This window comes from Vipera berus (assembly GCF_964194415.1).
Source record: "Vipera berus genome assembly, chromosome: 6".
Classification (NCBI taxonomy): Eukaryota; Metazoa; Chordata; class Lepidosauria; order Squamata; family Viperidae; genus Vipera; species Vipera berus.
Window position 1 is genome coordinate 87,750,876 of NC_138208.1, and position 14,775 is coordinate 87,765,650.

The following is a 14,775-nucleotide window of genomic DNA, read 5'->3' on the forward strand; positions in this document are numbered from 1 at the left end:
TACAAGCGTTTTAACCTTAATTTGAGTCCTTTCCAAGCTTTAGAAAGAGAAGGATGAGCCCGGAAGTTTGTTTTTAAGCTCAGAAATAAATAATCAACCTATCTTGAATTTTGGGGAGGTGGCCCACAACAGGATCTCTGACGGGAAAGTCAGAGCAAAGCAGCTTGATTTTACTCTTCCAACGAGACCACTTCTCATTTCATTTAGCACCTGCCCCTAATCCTTAACTTTGCTTCTTATGCGCACTACAAAACACGATAGGCACAGTAGTAACCCACCAAAAAAACAAACACCCAACAACCCTGCAGGCAGATGAGGGCAGATGATTTGATCCTTAAGTTGCTAATTGGGAATGTTTTTACCCTAAAGATCTGTCCCAGGTTAAATTGGTAGATTGCTCTTTTGATTTGCATACAGGATTTGTCAGTGAGGAGGGGAGAAAAAAAAATTGAAATACTTCAGCTCCAAAGTAAGCAAAGCTACATACAGCCTGAATGGAGGTTAGTTAGCAAATCCTTCTTACTTGAGGTCGCCTCGCTCCACCTCCTTTGCTGTAACACGGATCCCAGAAAAAGAAAAAAAAACTACACTGGCGGTGTCCCAAAACTCACTTGAAGCCAACGGAATGAATTGCTGAGAAGGCTTTGTACAGGAGTTTGCTCTAAATCATGGGTCCCCAACCCCGGGTCCGTGGACCAGTACCGGGCCACGGCATGCCAGCAACCGGTCCGTACAAACCAGCAAAGCCCTATCCGCAGGATGCAGGCAGCACACAAAACACACATCCTCTGGGCCGCAGGAAAAACCTCTCTCCACGGAACCGGTCCCCAGTGCCCAAAAGGTTGGGAATCTCTGCTCTAAATAATGCCTAAGGAGATAAGTTGGAGAATTGACCGAGTAAACCTTCCTTTTTCCCTACATCAAACTCAAGTTAATTTCTGCTTCAATGGCTTATGCCAGGGGTCCCCAACCCCCAGTTCATGGACCAATACCGGCCTGCAGCACGCCAGCAACTGGTCCGCACAAACAAGCAAAGCCCCATCCGCGGGATGCAGGCAGCACACAAAACCACGCCCCCTCTGGTCCATGGAAACATCTCTCTCCATGCTACTGGTCCTTGGTGCCCAAAAGGTGGGGGACCTCTGGCTTATGCGGTTTGAATTTTAAACTCCTTTAGTGAAGGATGTCTCAACCGCCAGACAAGTTTAAATAGCAATTTATCACCCCGCAGTGCTTTACAGCAGTGGTCCCCAATCTTTCCAACACCGTGGACCGTCGGCGGTGAGTGGAGTGGGGGGAGGGGCTGGTTTTACGTACGCAACTTAAACCCACAGATGGACAAATGGAGCTTTTGCGCACTTGCTGACCACTCGTGTGGACCGGTCCCCAATGGACCACGGACGGGTAAGTCCTTGACTTACAACCCTTCATTCAGTGACCGTTTGAAATTACGAGGGCACTGAAATTGGTGACTCATGACTGCTTTTCATACTTACGACGGCGGCAGCGTCCCCAGGATGACCTGATCAAAAATTCAGAGGCTCGGCAACAGGCATGTACTTACGACGGTTGCAGCGTCCCAGGGTGACATGATGGCTTTTTGCCACCTTCCGACGAGCGAAGTCAGATTCCCTAAACATGCATGCGGCTAACTTAACAGCTGCAGGGCCTGACTTAACAAATGAGTCAAGAAAGGTCGTAACACGGAGCAAAACAACTGTCTTGCTCAGCAATGAAAATCTGGGGTTCGATTTTGGTCGTTATGTTGAGGACTACCTGCGGATGGACATAGCCATGAAAGTTTGTGTCATCAGCCTCTGCTCAGTCTACATTAAGCCATTATTTGCTTAGGCCTGCTTTGCAGAATAAACCATTTGCTGGGGGCACATCACGTTCTTAATCTTAGACCAGAAGCAAAAATGCCACAGCCAAACCAATATTTGGGCTTGTCGGTTGGATGAACTACTGTAGGTCTGTCTTTCCTCCATCTCCAATGGCAAATTTAAGTTCTAGTAATAGGAATCTCTACTTCAGCCTTTCACCACCCTTGGCTGGCTGGGGGATTCTGGGAGTTGAAGTCTTCCAAGTGGCCGAGATTGAAAAACACTCCGATTTTATTTTTATTATTTTTTTATAATCACAAATGCTTAATATTTTTTTTTATCACTAACGTATAGTCTGGGTTCCAACACTGAATTTACTAATACATGTTAAACTCCTTTCTCTCCACCTCGTTTTTCTAGCCATGAATAAAAGGTGTTTTATTAAAAACACGCCCTGATTTTTGAGGTCAGAGCTGAGGATGGATCGTCAACGGCTTAAGGTCTGCTGCCCATCCTCCAGGACTGTGACTTCCCACTTACACAAAGTATTCCAATATCTCAGGGGCTGCCCCAAAGAAGAGGGAGTCAAGCTATTATCCAAAGCACCTGAAGGCAGGACAAGAAGCAACGGATGGAAACTAACCAAAGAGAGAAGCAACCTAGAACTAAGGAGAAATTTCCTGACAGCGAGAACAATTAACCAGTGGAACAACCTGCCTCCAGAAGCTGTGAATGCTCCAACACTGGAAGTTTTTAAGAAGAGACTGGACACCTATTTGTCTGAAATGGTATAGGGTTTCCTGCCTGAGCAGGGGGTTGGACTAGATGACCTCCAAGGTCCCTTCCAAGTTTATTATTATAAACATCCGAATAAATCCTATTTCTAACAGGGAATGCCAAAGAACCCTTTGTCCTTCTTCATAAAAAAGCCACATTTTCACCATTTAGGCACCATAAATCCATCTTTTAAGGAAGCATCTGAGAGTCCACCCATCCTGTTATCTCTTTTGTGTTCCCAAAGATCTTACGAGCGGGCGGGTTTTTTGCCCGGGTTTCATGATTAACAAGCCTTTGGTCATTTTTTATCGTTTCTTTCAGCAGTTTCCTTCCAATTATTTTCCTTGGCAGGCCTAATGTCTTCCCACTTCCTTGTCTTCCCTGCAAAGACGAGTTGAAAAGGGCTGCGTTGATGGGCTCCGGAGTAGGGCCGTGGGACCGCAACCTTGCTCGTCTCGAAGACACGTCAGGAAGGCAAGCATCCATTTATTTCCCCCATCCGAGGTAGTCCTCGGCTTACGGCCGCGACTGAGCCTCACTTTTCCGCCACTAAGCAAGACAGCGGTTGAATTTTTGCCCCATTTCACGACCTTTCTTGCCACAGTTCTTAAGGGAATCGCTGCAGTTGTTAAGTTAGTAACACCGGCGTTAAGCGAATCCGGCTTCCCCATTGGCATTGCTTGTCAGAAGGTCGCAAAAGGGGATCACTGTAACCGTCAGAAGTACAAGCCATTTTCCAAGCGTCCGAATTTTGATCATGTGATCCTGGGGATGCGGAAAAGGTCAGAAGTGTGAAAAACAGGTTGTAAGTCACTTTTTTCCCCCCAGTGCCATTATAACTTATGGTCACTAAATGAACTGTCGTAACTTGAGGATTGCCTGGGTTAAAGGATTGCTTTGGCTTCAATTTGTCATTCGGAAAACCCCGTTTGCCACATCGGAAAGATGCCACGCTATGTTTTCCGTGGTAAACGCTGTACAACGGTCCAAAAGCGGCCGGAGCGATGCAAAAATCTCCCGATCGTCCTGCCAGGATCCCGAAAATCTTCCACGCTAGCAATAAAAGCCCACTAATAAATCTACAGAAGTGATTGTTTTTTTTTCCCATTCGCTTGGAAGCGAGAAATGAAACGGCCTTTCTTGTGGTCTAGCTGCAAATTACTGGCAACGTTTTACTCCCCTAAAAAATCAGAGATCCTTAGGCACAAATAAAGGGCTCTCTCTCTTTTTAAGGCAAAAATTTGGCACTCGTCAGCTGCGGCGTTCGTTTTGCTAGCTTTTTTTTTTCTTAAAGTGCTTGCTATTGGCCGGGTTCCCAATCAATTCCTCAAAGGACAACCACTGACCACGCAGATGTTCGGGTGGGTTCCGCAAACAGTTTCTGGAAGTCTCTTTGCTTGCAAAAAAGCCCCCCCCCCCCAAACCCAAAAGGCCACCACCACACTATGTTGTTTGAGAACACCAGCCAATCTGGTGTAAACCCCGAGTTGGCTGGCCTCACTTACCCTGGCATATATTACGAGTTTCTCCAAGCCTTTGAAGATATCGTAAAGTTTGCCAAATACTTTATGACTGTTTTTTTTCAACCTTAGCAACTTTTAAGGTTTGTGGACTTCAGGTCCCAGAATTCCCCAGGCAGAATTCTGGGAACTGAAGTCCACATCCTTTAAAGTTGCCAAGGTTGAGAAACGATGATAGGACAAGTACAAAACTTCCCCATATTCTTCCTGGTCCATAAATAGCGGTCTCCCCAGTGCACCGTGGATGGTTAGGGAGAGGATCAAGAAAGCTCCACCAAATGAGGTGCTATTGTAAATGTATCCGGTGGCCAAGATTTCTACAACTGAACTCTTTCCCCCCCTTTCAATAAATCTAGTTAAAGAAGACTGCGAGAATCTTTGTGTTTTGGTTGGAAGCAACTGGCTGGGGAATTCTGGAAGTTGAAGTCCACCCACTTTAAAGTTTCCAAGGTTGAAAAACACCCGATATGAGAAGTACAAAACTTCCCCATATTCTTCCTTGACCATGAATAGCCGTCTCCCCAGTGCACCATGGATGGTTAGGGAGAGGATCAAGAAAGCTCCACCAGAAACAAAGATAAATGAGGTGCTATTGTAAATGTATCCGGCGGCCAAGATTTCTACAACTGAACTCTTTCCCCCCTTTCAATAACTCTAGTTAAAGAAGACTGCGAGAATCTTTGTCTTTTGGTTGGAAGCAACTGGCTGGGGAATTCTGGAAGTTGAAGTCCACCCACTTTAAAGTTTCCAAGGTTGAAAAACACCCGATATGAGAAGTACAAAACTTCCCCATATTCTTCCTTGACCATGAATAGCCGTCTCCCCAGTGCACCGTGGATGGTTAGGGAGAGGATCAAGAAAGCTCCACCAGAAACAAAGAGAAATGAGGTGCTATTGTAAATGTATCCGGCGGTCAAGATTTCTACAAATGAACTCTTTCCCCCCTTTCAATAAATCTAGTTAAAGAAGACTGCGAGAATCTTTGTGTTTTGGTTGGAAGCAGCTGGCTGGGGAATTCTGGGAGTTGAAGTCCGCACGTTTTAAAGTTGCCAGGATTGGGAAACTCTGCATTAGATGCTCTCCGAAGATCCCTTCCTAGCTTCATGGTTCTACAAAGCCATCATGGACCTATATGGAAAAGGATGTGGGGATAACCTTGACCAACTGCTCATTCATTCCTTCATCAGTCCCCTTAAATGGAATGTATGTAGGTGTCTGCGGATAAGGCAAGGAAAGGAAGGATGAATGGTTGTAACTGCCCAAAACACACACACACACACACACTGGAGACCTGTAGAATTTGCAGTCCCCACAGCTGGAGAGAATTGCAAGCAGGATCAATTGTACATCCATTTTCAAGGCACTGCTAACCCCTTCCTTCTTCAAGATGACGGTTTCAGTCTGGCTGGACATAGCATCGCTGGCCTTTTTTACGGCAAATTAAACCCAACCAGTTTCTCCACCCCAGCCTTGCACATCGATGAATATCCCCCCTCCCCCTCCCATACATTCTGCTTCTCCTTTTATTGGATTGTGGATGCCCCAAAGGTGCTTTTTTTCAAAAAGGCAACCGGACGTTGTTTTTCCTTGAAGACGTTTCGCTTCTCATCCAAGAAGCTTCTTCAGTTCTGACTGAATGGTGGGGGAATGGAAGGATTTCTGTTCCTTGCAGTCATCTGCAGTCAGTTGTTGAGGCCACTTGGAGGTCTATCTTTGACAAATGGATGTCAAAGAGGCCATCTACATTAAGACTGAGCAGCCCTCTCTCGACAGATGGGGAGGGATACGACACACACACACACACACACACAGAGCTCCTGTTAACAACACAGTCCTGTCAGCAGTTCCAAGAAGGCTCCACACCCCTTTGCACCACTCAGGGGACCCTCAGGCCACAGTTAAGCCTCCAAGCGGCTTCAATGACTCTCAGAAAGAGTACTAACGACCAGATGACTGCCATTCAGTCCACCATTCAGTCAGAACTGAAGAAGCTTCTTGGGATGAGAAGCGAAACGTCTTCCAAGAAAGAAACAAAGTCCATTCACCTTTTCAAAAAAAAAAAAAAAAGGACTTTCGGGACAACCGTGACCTGGATGACAGAGAATCTCCAAAAACCACATTTAATTGTGGGTGTAAAAGCTGGTCTCCAAAAACTTGCTGTGCTTCTCGCTTTCCTGACGCCCCAGTGCGAAGTGCTTTGCTCTCCCCTGCGGAGAGCTGCAACTTTCACACACACACACACACACACACACACACGCACGCGCACACACACATCCCTGGGTCCCTTGTCCAAAACTTCACTTTATGCAGCCCACGTTTGAAGGCCAAGCACACACAGCTCGTTCCGCACGGTGGCGGGTCACGCTACGGCCCAAAGCGGAGATTGTCTTTCCAGATTTGCGAAGAGGCCCATCTTTCCCGCATCGGCACTTGTGGCTGAAGACTTGAGTTGTTCATCTTTACGGACATTTGAGGCGAGGTTGGGGGGGGGGGGCGCAAGAGAGCTGCTTAGCACAAAGTTCCAGCTTTTTTTCTTTCTTTCTTTCTTTCTACGCTCCCATCTCCTCCTCCCCTCCTTTTTTTCCTTTCCTTTTCTTAAAAAAACCCCACAACAACAGCAGCACACCCCCACCGCTTATAAATGGGTGTCTTCTTCCTCGTCCAGATCGTCCTTGGTGAGGCTGTCCATGGGCACAATCCAGCTGTCTCCCAGCTCCCCGTTCAAGTTCACCTTCTTTTCCTGCATGTCGGATAGTGTCTCCATCACTTCCAAAGTGGGGTTATCGTGGTAGCCGTTCTCGATGGTGTGCAGTTCCTCCGTCAGGCGCTGCTGGATAGAAGGAAAGGTGGACACGTCAGGGAGATGGGAGGGAGTCATCATGATGGGATTGCCTAAAATACCCGTATTTTCCCCCAAAATAAGACCGGGTCTTATATTAACTTTGGCTCCAAAAAGACGCATTAGGGCTTATATTCCAGTTGGGGTTTATATTTGGGGAAATACGGTACCAAATGGCTGACGATCTCAACTGGGGCTTATTTTTGGGGTGGGGCTTATATTACGAGCGTGCTGAAAAATCATGCTAGGGCTTATTTTCCGGCTGGGTCTAATATTCAGGGAAATACGGTAGCTCCCATGCTTTGCTGGGTCTCCAACCCATGCGCTATACAGGTGGTCCCCAACTTACGACCTCAGTGAACCCAAAATTTCTGTGGCTTAAGCAACTAAGCGAACTGAGTTTTTGCCCCATGTTACAACCCTCCTCGCCACAGTTGTTAAGTGAATCACTGCGGTGGTTAAGTTAATCGCACGGTTGTTCAGGGAATCTGGCTTCCCCCTGGACTTTGCTCGTCTGCAAACCTGGGACACTGCGACCGTCATAAAATACGAGCCAGTTGCCGGTTGCAAAAGTTGATGGGAGTTAGCAGAGATGGCTTAAACTGTCAATAATAATAATAATAATAATAATAATAATAATAATAATAATAATAATAATAATAATAATAATAATAATAATAATAATAATAATAATAATAATAATATTTTATTTCATTTTTTTATTTTAATTCCATTTATATCCCGCCCTTCTCCGAAGACTCAGGGCGGCTTACAAGCTTAGCAGTAGCCTTCATTCTATGTATATGCCTGCTTATTAGGGCTTTCACACACACCCACCCAAGCGGCATTATTACAAAGTCAGCTTAATTGCATTAGCCCACTGCTCCACCAAGACTCTTTAATAATAATAATAATAAGTTGGAAGGGACCTTAGAGGTCTTCTAGTCCAACCCCCTGCTCAGGCAGGAAACCCTGTACCATTTCAGACAAATGGCTGTCCAGTCTCTTCTTAAAAACTTCCAGTGTTGGAGCATTCACCACTTCTGGAGGCAGGTTGTTCCACTGGTTAATTGTTCTAACAGTCAGGAAGTTTCTCCTTAGTTCTAGGTTGCTTCTCTCCTTGACTAGTTTCCATCCGTTGCTTCTTGTCCTGCCTTCAAGCGCTTTGGAGAACAGCTTGACTGCCTCTTCTTTGGGGCAGCTCCTGAGATACTGGAAGACTGCTATCATGTCCCCCCCCCTCGTCCTTCTCTTCATTAGACTGGACATACCCACTTACCTGGTCCTTTCTCTGAGAAATACGTTGGTGACAGCAGCCGTAGATGGCAGCCACAAGGAGCAGAGAGGCCGCCATGCAGATGATGGTGATTATGAGAGGAAGGCTCAGATGATCCTTGAACTCGGCATCCAGGACTTGGCCCCCATAGGTGATGTTGTTAACGCCAAGCTGTGAAAAAAGATATCAGCTGAATGGCTGACTTCAGGCAAACAGAGACCTCTCTTTTGAATACTCTACGAATTTCAAGGAGGGCTTTGCAGCTAGTACCGATAAAGGAGAATATCTGTAGCTCAGGGTTGAAATGAGGGGTCCTGGGTGATTTCCGAGCTGGGTTGTTGAGCGTGGACGATGTTAGTTTGGGCAATGAAACTTCTGCAAGAAAATAACCAAGCTCAGAGAGCACCAAGGAAGGAGCCCTCATTTATTTATTTATTTATTTTTTAAATTTTAATTCCATTTATATCCCGCCCTTCTCCGAAGACTCAGGGCGGCTTACAAGCTTAGCAGTAGCCTTCATTCTATGTATATGCCTGCTTGTTAGGGCTTTCACACACACCCCAAGCGGCATTATTACAAAGTCAGCTTATTGCCCCCAACAATCTGGGTCCTCATTTTACCTACCTTGGAAGGATGGAAGGCTGAGTCAACCTTGAGCCTGGTGGGACTCGAACCTGCACTAATTGCAGGCAGCTGGTGTTACTTAAGGAGGCATTAGCCCACTGCTCCACCAAGGCTCTCTCTATTTATAGATAGAAACCTTGACTTATCACCGTAACTGCAGGCAGGACTTGCAAAATCATAAATGCATGTGGTTGTCAAGCACCTGGATTCTGATCACGGGACACAGGGAGAGACCGAAATGATCATAAACACCACTGTAATTATGAACGTCATTAAACGAAGCCGAGGGCTGCCTGCAATTAGGCACGCTGGTCCACACAACGTACCACCTCTATAGAACGTTTTTTCAGATGTTTGACATTGCACCGAATCCAAGTTTGAGGTTGGCCACGTCAAGCCAACCTGAAAGGGCAGCTTGCAGAAGAAGCTCAGCCTCGCCGTGGATGATGTGGTGAGCCTCAAACTTTGGTTAGAATGAAGGGCAGGGAGAAATAAATGAGACCGGGATGCTCTTCAGGATGCTTTCTGCTTTGTCATACGTATTGCCACCACGTGCTAATTCAGCACGGGGGTGAAAGTTTCCTTCCAAGGGGAAGAGTTGCCGTGGGTCTAGTAGCAGTTGTGGTGGGCCTCCAAAAAGTCACTCACTGGCGTCTCCTTTGGTGACTCGTGAGAACGTGGAATGGACGCCTGGTATGTCACTAAACAGCTGTCTGGGTTCACCCAGATAGTACCTGGTGATAAGCTTCTCAAACGTGGAACTCACTGGCAGCGAGACTTTTAGTTGCGCAATATTGGAAGAAGGAAGAACTGCCGACTATAGAAGAATGGACTTTAAAAGTTTCCAACTTGGTGGAAATGGCAAAGATTTCAGCATATTTTAAAGACCAGTCGCAACAGAGATATATTGTGGAGTGGCGAAGATGGATTGATTACATCCAGAATAAATATGGGACTAAAAAATTTCACCTAGCATTTGAATAAGTATTGGATTTATGTGATATATAAATTGCTTGTAGTTATTTTATTAAGAGTTAAAGCGCGATAGAATTTAATATTTTATTGTCGTTTGCATATTGTAGATTATGTTTGTTTGTTTGTATTTTTATACCCTGTATTTAGCTCTGGGAAGTCGGGGAGGGGGGAGGGGAGGGAAGAGTTGGGGAGGTTTGGGGAGGGGGGAGGGGGTTGGGAGGGGTTTTGTTTTTTGAAAAATGTATTGTAAAACTTTTCAATAAAAAAAAAACACGTGGAACTCACCAAAGGACAGGACCCCAGTTCCCATGTCTCAGACCAGGGGTCTTCCAACTTGGCTCTTTTATGACTTGTGGACTTCAACTCCCAGAATTCCTCAGCCAGAGATGCTGGCTGAGGAATTTTGGAAGTTGAAGTCCACAAGTCAAGGGGTCTTCCAACTTGGCCCTTTTATGACTTGTGGACTTCAACTCCCAGAATTCCTCAGCCAGTCACACGTGGCTGAGGAATTCTGGGAGTTGAAGTCCACAAGTCATAAAAGGGCCAAGTTGGAAGACCCCTGTCTTGTAAGGACCAAGGGGAAAATGATGAGAGTTGTAGTCCAGTGCTTCTGGAGAACTCCAACTTTGAGAAGACTGATATGACATGAGATCAGGGGTGTCGAACCTTGGTGACTTTCAGACTTGCGGACTTCAATTCCCAGAATTCACTAGCAAGCATGGCTGTCTGGGGGATTCTGGGAGGTGAAGTCCCACAGGCCTTGAAGTTGCCAAGGTTGGACACCCCTGCCTCAGGTGGAATAACTAGGAAAGAAGAATACATTTCCCCATATTTATGAAACAGAATTCCCTCCTGACTTACAAATGGTGGGAAAAAACACCAAGATTTGGAAGATAATTATTGCTTATTAAGAGAATGACTCAAATCTTTCCTCAGCAGCAGTGTCCATAACAAGTCACGGTGAGGTCAAAATGTCGACACACATCTTGATTTAATTGTGAGAAGCTCTCTTCTAACCAGGCATTGAAATGTCTCTGGCTGTCATTGAGGTTGTGAAAAAGGCAGTTCTCCTGTGTTCCAGACATGGCTTAAATTTGTGTGAATCACTTATAACCCTCTTGATCAGGGGGTCTTCAAACTTGGCCCTTTGATGACTTGTGGACTTCAACTCCCAGAATTCCTCAGCCAGGCACGCGTGCCTGGCTGAGGAATTCTGGGAGTTGAAGTCTACAAGTCATCACAGGGCCAAGTTTGAAGACCCCTGCTCTTGATGTTCCTCAACTCCAATTCCAAGCCAAGTCTGGCCCAGAAAGACCACCAGGACTTGTCTTTCAGCAACATCTGGAGGACAACGTGTCCTGGTTGAAACACAGGAGGCTGGACCTTATCCAGAACTACTTCCTGTTTACCTTCTCCAGTTCTGCCCTCTTTGTAGCCAGCGCTTCGGATAATTTCTCATCCACAGAGTGTGCTAAAAAAAATAAAAAATAAACAAATGGATCAAAGCAGAAGATAGACTTTGAAGAGGAAACAGTTCTTATCAAAACATCCCAAAGATGCTTTTCCAAAAGGCAACTGGAAATAATAATAATAATAATAATAATAATAATAATAATAATAATAATAATAATAATAATAATAATAATAATAATAATAATAATAATAATAATAATAAAATATAGAATAGAATAGAATAGAATAGAATAGAATAGAATAGAATAGAATAGAATAGAATAGAATAGAATAGAATAGAATAGAATAGAATAGAATAGAATAGAATAGAATAGAAAATATGGAATAGAGTAGAAAAGAAAATATGGAATAGAATAGAATAGAATAGAATAGAATAGAATAGAAAATATGGAATAGAGTAGAAAAGAAAATATGAAATAGAATAATAATAATATAAAAATATAGAATAGAATAGAATAGAATAGAATAGAAAATATGGAATAGAGTAGAAAAGAAAATATGGAATAGAATAGAATAGAATAGAATAGAATAGAATAGAATAGAATAGAATAGAATAGAATAGAAAATATGGAATAGAGTAGAAAAGAAAATATGGAATAGAATAATAATAATATAAAAATATAGAATAGAATAGAATAGAATAGAATAGAATAGAATAGAATAGAAAATATGGAATAGAGTAGAAAAGAAAATATGGAATAGAATAGAATAGAATAGAATAGAATAGAATAGAATAGAATAGAATAGAATAGAATAGAAAATATGGAATAGAGTAGAAAAGAAAATATGGAATAGAATAGAATAGAATAGAATAGAATAGAATAGAATAGAATAGAATAGAATAGAATAGAAAATATGGAATAGAGTAGAAAAGAAAATATGGAATAGAATAATAATAATATAAAAATATAGAATAGAATAGAATAGAATAGAATAGAATAGAATAGAATAGAAAATATGGAATAGAGTAGAAAAGAAAATATGGAATAGAATAGAATAGAATAGAATAGAATAGAATAGAATAGAATAGAATAGAATAGAATAGAATAGAATAGAATAGAATAGAATAGAATAGAATAGAAAATATGGAATAGAGTAGAAAAGAAAAATGAATGAATAGAATAGAATAGAATAGAATAGAATAGAATAGAATAGAATAGAATAGAATAGAATAGAATAGAATAGAATAGAATAGAAAATATGGAATAGAGTAGAAAAGAAAATATGGAATAGAATAATAATAATATAAAAATATAGAATAGAATAGAATAGAATAGAATAGAATAGAATAGAATAGAATAGAATAGAATAGAAAATATGGAATAGAGTAGAAAAGAAAATATGGAATAGAATAGAATAGAATAGAATAGAATAGAATAGAATAGAATAGAATAGAATAGAATAGAATAGAATAGAATAGAAAATATGGAATAGAGTAGAAAAGAAAATATGGAATAGAATAATAATAATATAAAATATAGAATAGAATAGAATAGAATAGAATAGAATAGAATAGAATAGAATAGAATAGAATAGAATAGAATAGAAAATATGGAATAGAGTAGAAAAGAAAATATGGAATAGAATAGAATAGAATAGAATAGAATAGAATAGAATAGAATAGAATAGAATAGAATAGAATAGAATAGAATAGAATAGAACAGAACAGAACTAATACAGTTGGAAGGGACCTTGGAGGTCTTCTAGTCCAACCCCCAGCTCAGGCAGGAAGCCCTATACCCATTTCAGAGAAAGAAGTTTCTGGATTTGTTTGAAGATATTTGAAGATGTTTCGCCTGTCATCCAAGCTACTTCAATTCTTCACTTTGTGGAACTGAAGCATCTCGGATGAGAAGTGAAATGTTTTCAAGAAAAAAAATGAACAAGAAAGTCCAAGTTGCCTTTTGGAAATAGTACAATTGGCACAAAAATGAACTGGATTGAAACTGGTTGTTTCACTGGTTCATTGTTCTAAAAGTCAGGAAGTTTCTCCTTAATTCCAGGTTGCTTCTCTCCTTGGTCAGTTTCCATCCATTGCTTCTTGTCCTGCCTTCAGGCGCTTTGGAGAATAGCTTGACTGCCTCTTCTTTGGGGCAGCCCCTGAGATATTGGAACACTGCTATCATGTCCCCCCTCACCCTTCTCTTCATTAAACTAGACATTCCCAATTCCAGCAACCGTTTCATATATGTTTTAGCCTCCAGTCCCCTGATCATCTTTGCTGCTCTTCTCCGCACTCTGCATGTTTGAGGCCCCTGTTCCCAGCCTGAAGCTCTTCCTTACAAAGAGGCCAAGACTCTCAGCTTCTGTCTAAGTCTTACTCAGAGGTAACGGCAACACCTACTTTGCACAGATGCTTTGACCACCGCCACTCTCTTGAGATCCTCTCGGTCTGAAGCTAGCCATATCGTACAGTCATCCCGATTCTGGTCGTAGTCGGTCTTCAATGCTTTGCAAAGCACCTCCGCCAGAGCCTCTTTCAGCGGGCTTCCCTCCAAACTGTTCTGTAGGGAGAAGAACGCGGCTTGTAGGACCTGGGGGGTGACGGCCAACCAGAAGAGTCGCCGTGACCTCCGTTGGCACAGGTAGCCCTTGACTTGCAACAGTTCACTTAGTGATCGATCAAGAGAGGGAGAGGGGAGAGAGAAAGAGAGGGAGGGAGAGAGATGGAAAGGGAGGGAGAGAGGGGGTAGGGGTAGGGAGTGAGGGAGGAAGAGGGAGGGAGGGAGAGAGGGAGAGGGAGGGAGAGAGAGAGGAGAGAGAGAGAGGGAGGAAGAAAGGGAGGGAGAGAGAGGGAGAGAGAAATGGAGGGAGAGGGAGAGGGAGGGAAAGAGATGGAAAGGGAGGGAGGGGGAGAGAGGGAGGGAGAAAGGGAGGGAGATGGAAAGGGAGGGAGAGGGAAAGAGGGAGAGATGGAGAAAGGGAGGGAGAGGGAGGGAGGGAGAGAGGGAGAGAAAGGGAGAAAGGGAGGGAAATAGATGGAAAGGGGGGGAGAGAGAGGGGGGGAGAGAGAGAGGGAGGGAGAGAGGAAGAGAGAGGGGGAGGGGGAGGGAAAGAGGTGGAAAGGGAGGGAGGGGGAGGGGAGGGGGGAGGGAGGGAGAAAGATAGAAAGGGAGGGAGAGAGGGGGAGGGGGAGGGGGAGGGAGAGAGAGAGAGAGGGGGGGGGAGAGATGGAGTTGCTTCTGAGAACCCCAGACTGTCAAATTGGCCCTTTCTCACAACCAGTCCTGCTCCTCAGTAGCGAACTACGGATTCTACCAAGCAATCATTGAGCTTGGAGTGACAAAGCTGGCTTAGATAAGCAGGGATGGTTCTAGACTCAAGGAATGGATCGTGGGATCTCACCAGGAAGGGTTGATTTTCACCTTTCCTTATATCTGCTGGAGCAAGGTTCCTCAAGCTTGGCAACTTGAGGTACCGGCTGGGGAATTCTGGGAGTCGAAGTCCGCACATCTTCAAGCTGCCAGG

The 14,775-nt window shown here is 43.7% G+C and overlaps 1 protein-coding gene and 1 long non-coding RNA gene across 2 annotated transcripts in view; one reads left to right on the plus strand and one right to left on the minus strand.

Annotated features, from left to right (window-relative positions):
- Positions 1-14,775, plus strand: part of LOC308670313 — a 605,733-nt gene that overhangs the window by 264,411 nt on the left and 326,547 nt on the right. The gene's annotated exons all lie outside the window — the stretch shown is intronic.
- Positions 6,719-14,775, minus strand: part of PODXL (podocalyxin like) — a gene marked incomplete at its 5' end in the record, with an annotated part of 9,832 nt that continues 1,775 nt past the window's right edge. The window contains 4 exons of the mRNA XM_081331908.1: positions 6,719-6,950; positions 8,239-8,406; positions 11,244-11,305; positions 13,652-13,841. Of these exons, the coding sequence (XP_081188034.1) occupies positions 6,756-6,950; positions 8,239-8,406; positions 11,244-11,305; positions 13,652-13,841 (615 nt within the window). The 3' untranslated portion in view covers positions 6,719-6,755. The remainder of the gene's footprint in view (positions 6,951-8,238; positions 8,407-11,243; positions 11,306-13,651; positions 13,842-14,775) is intronic.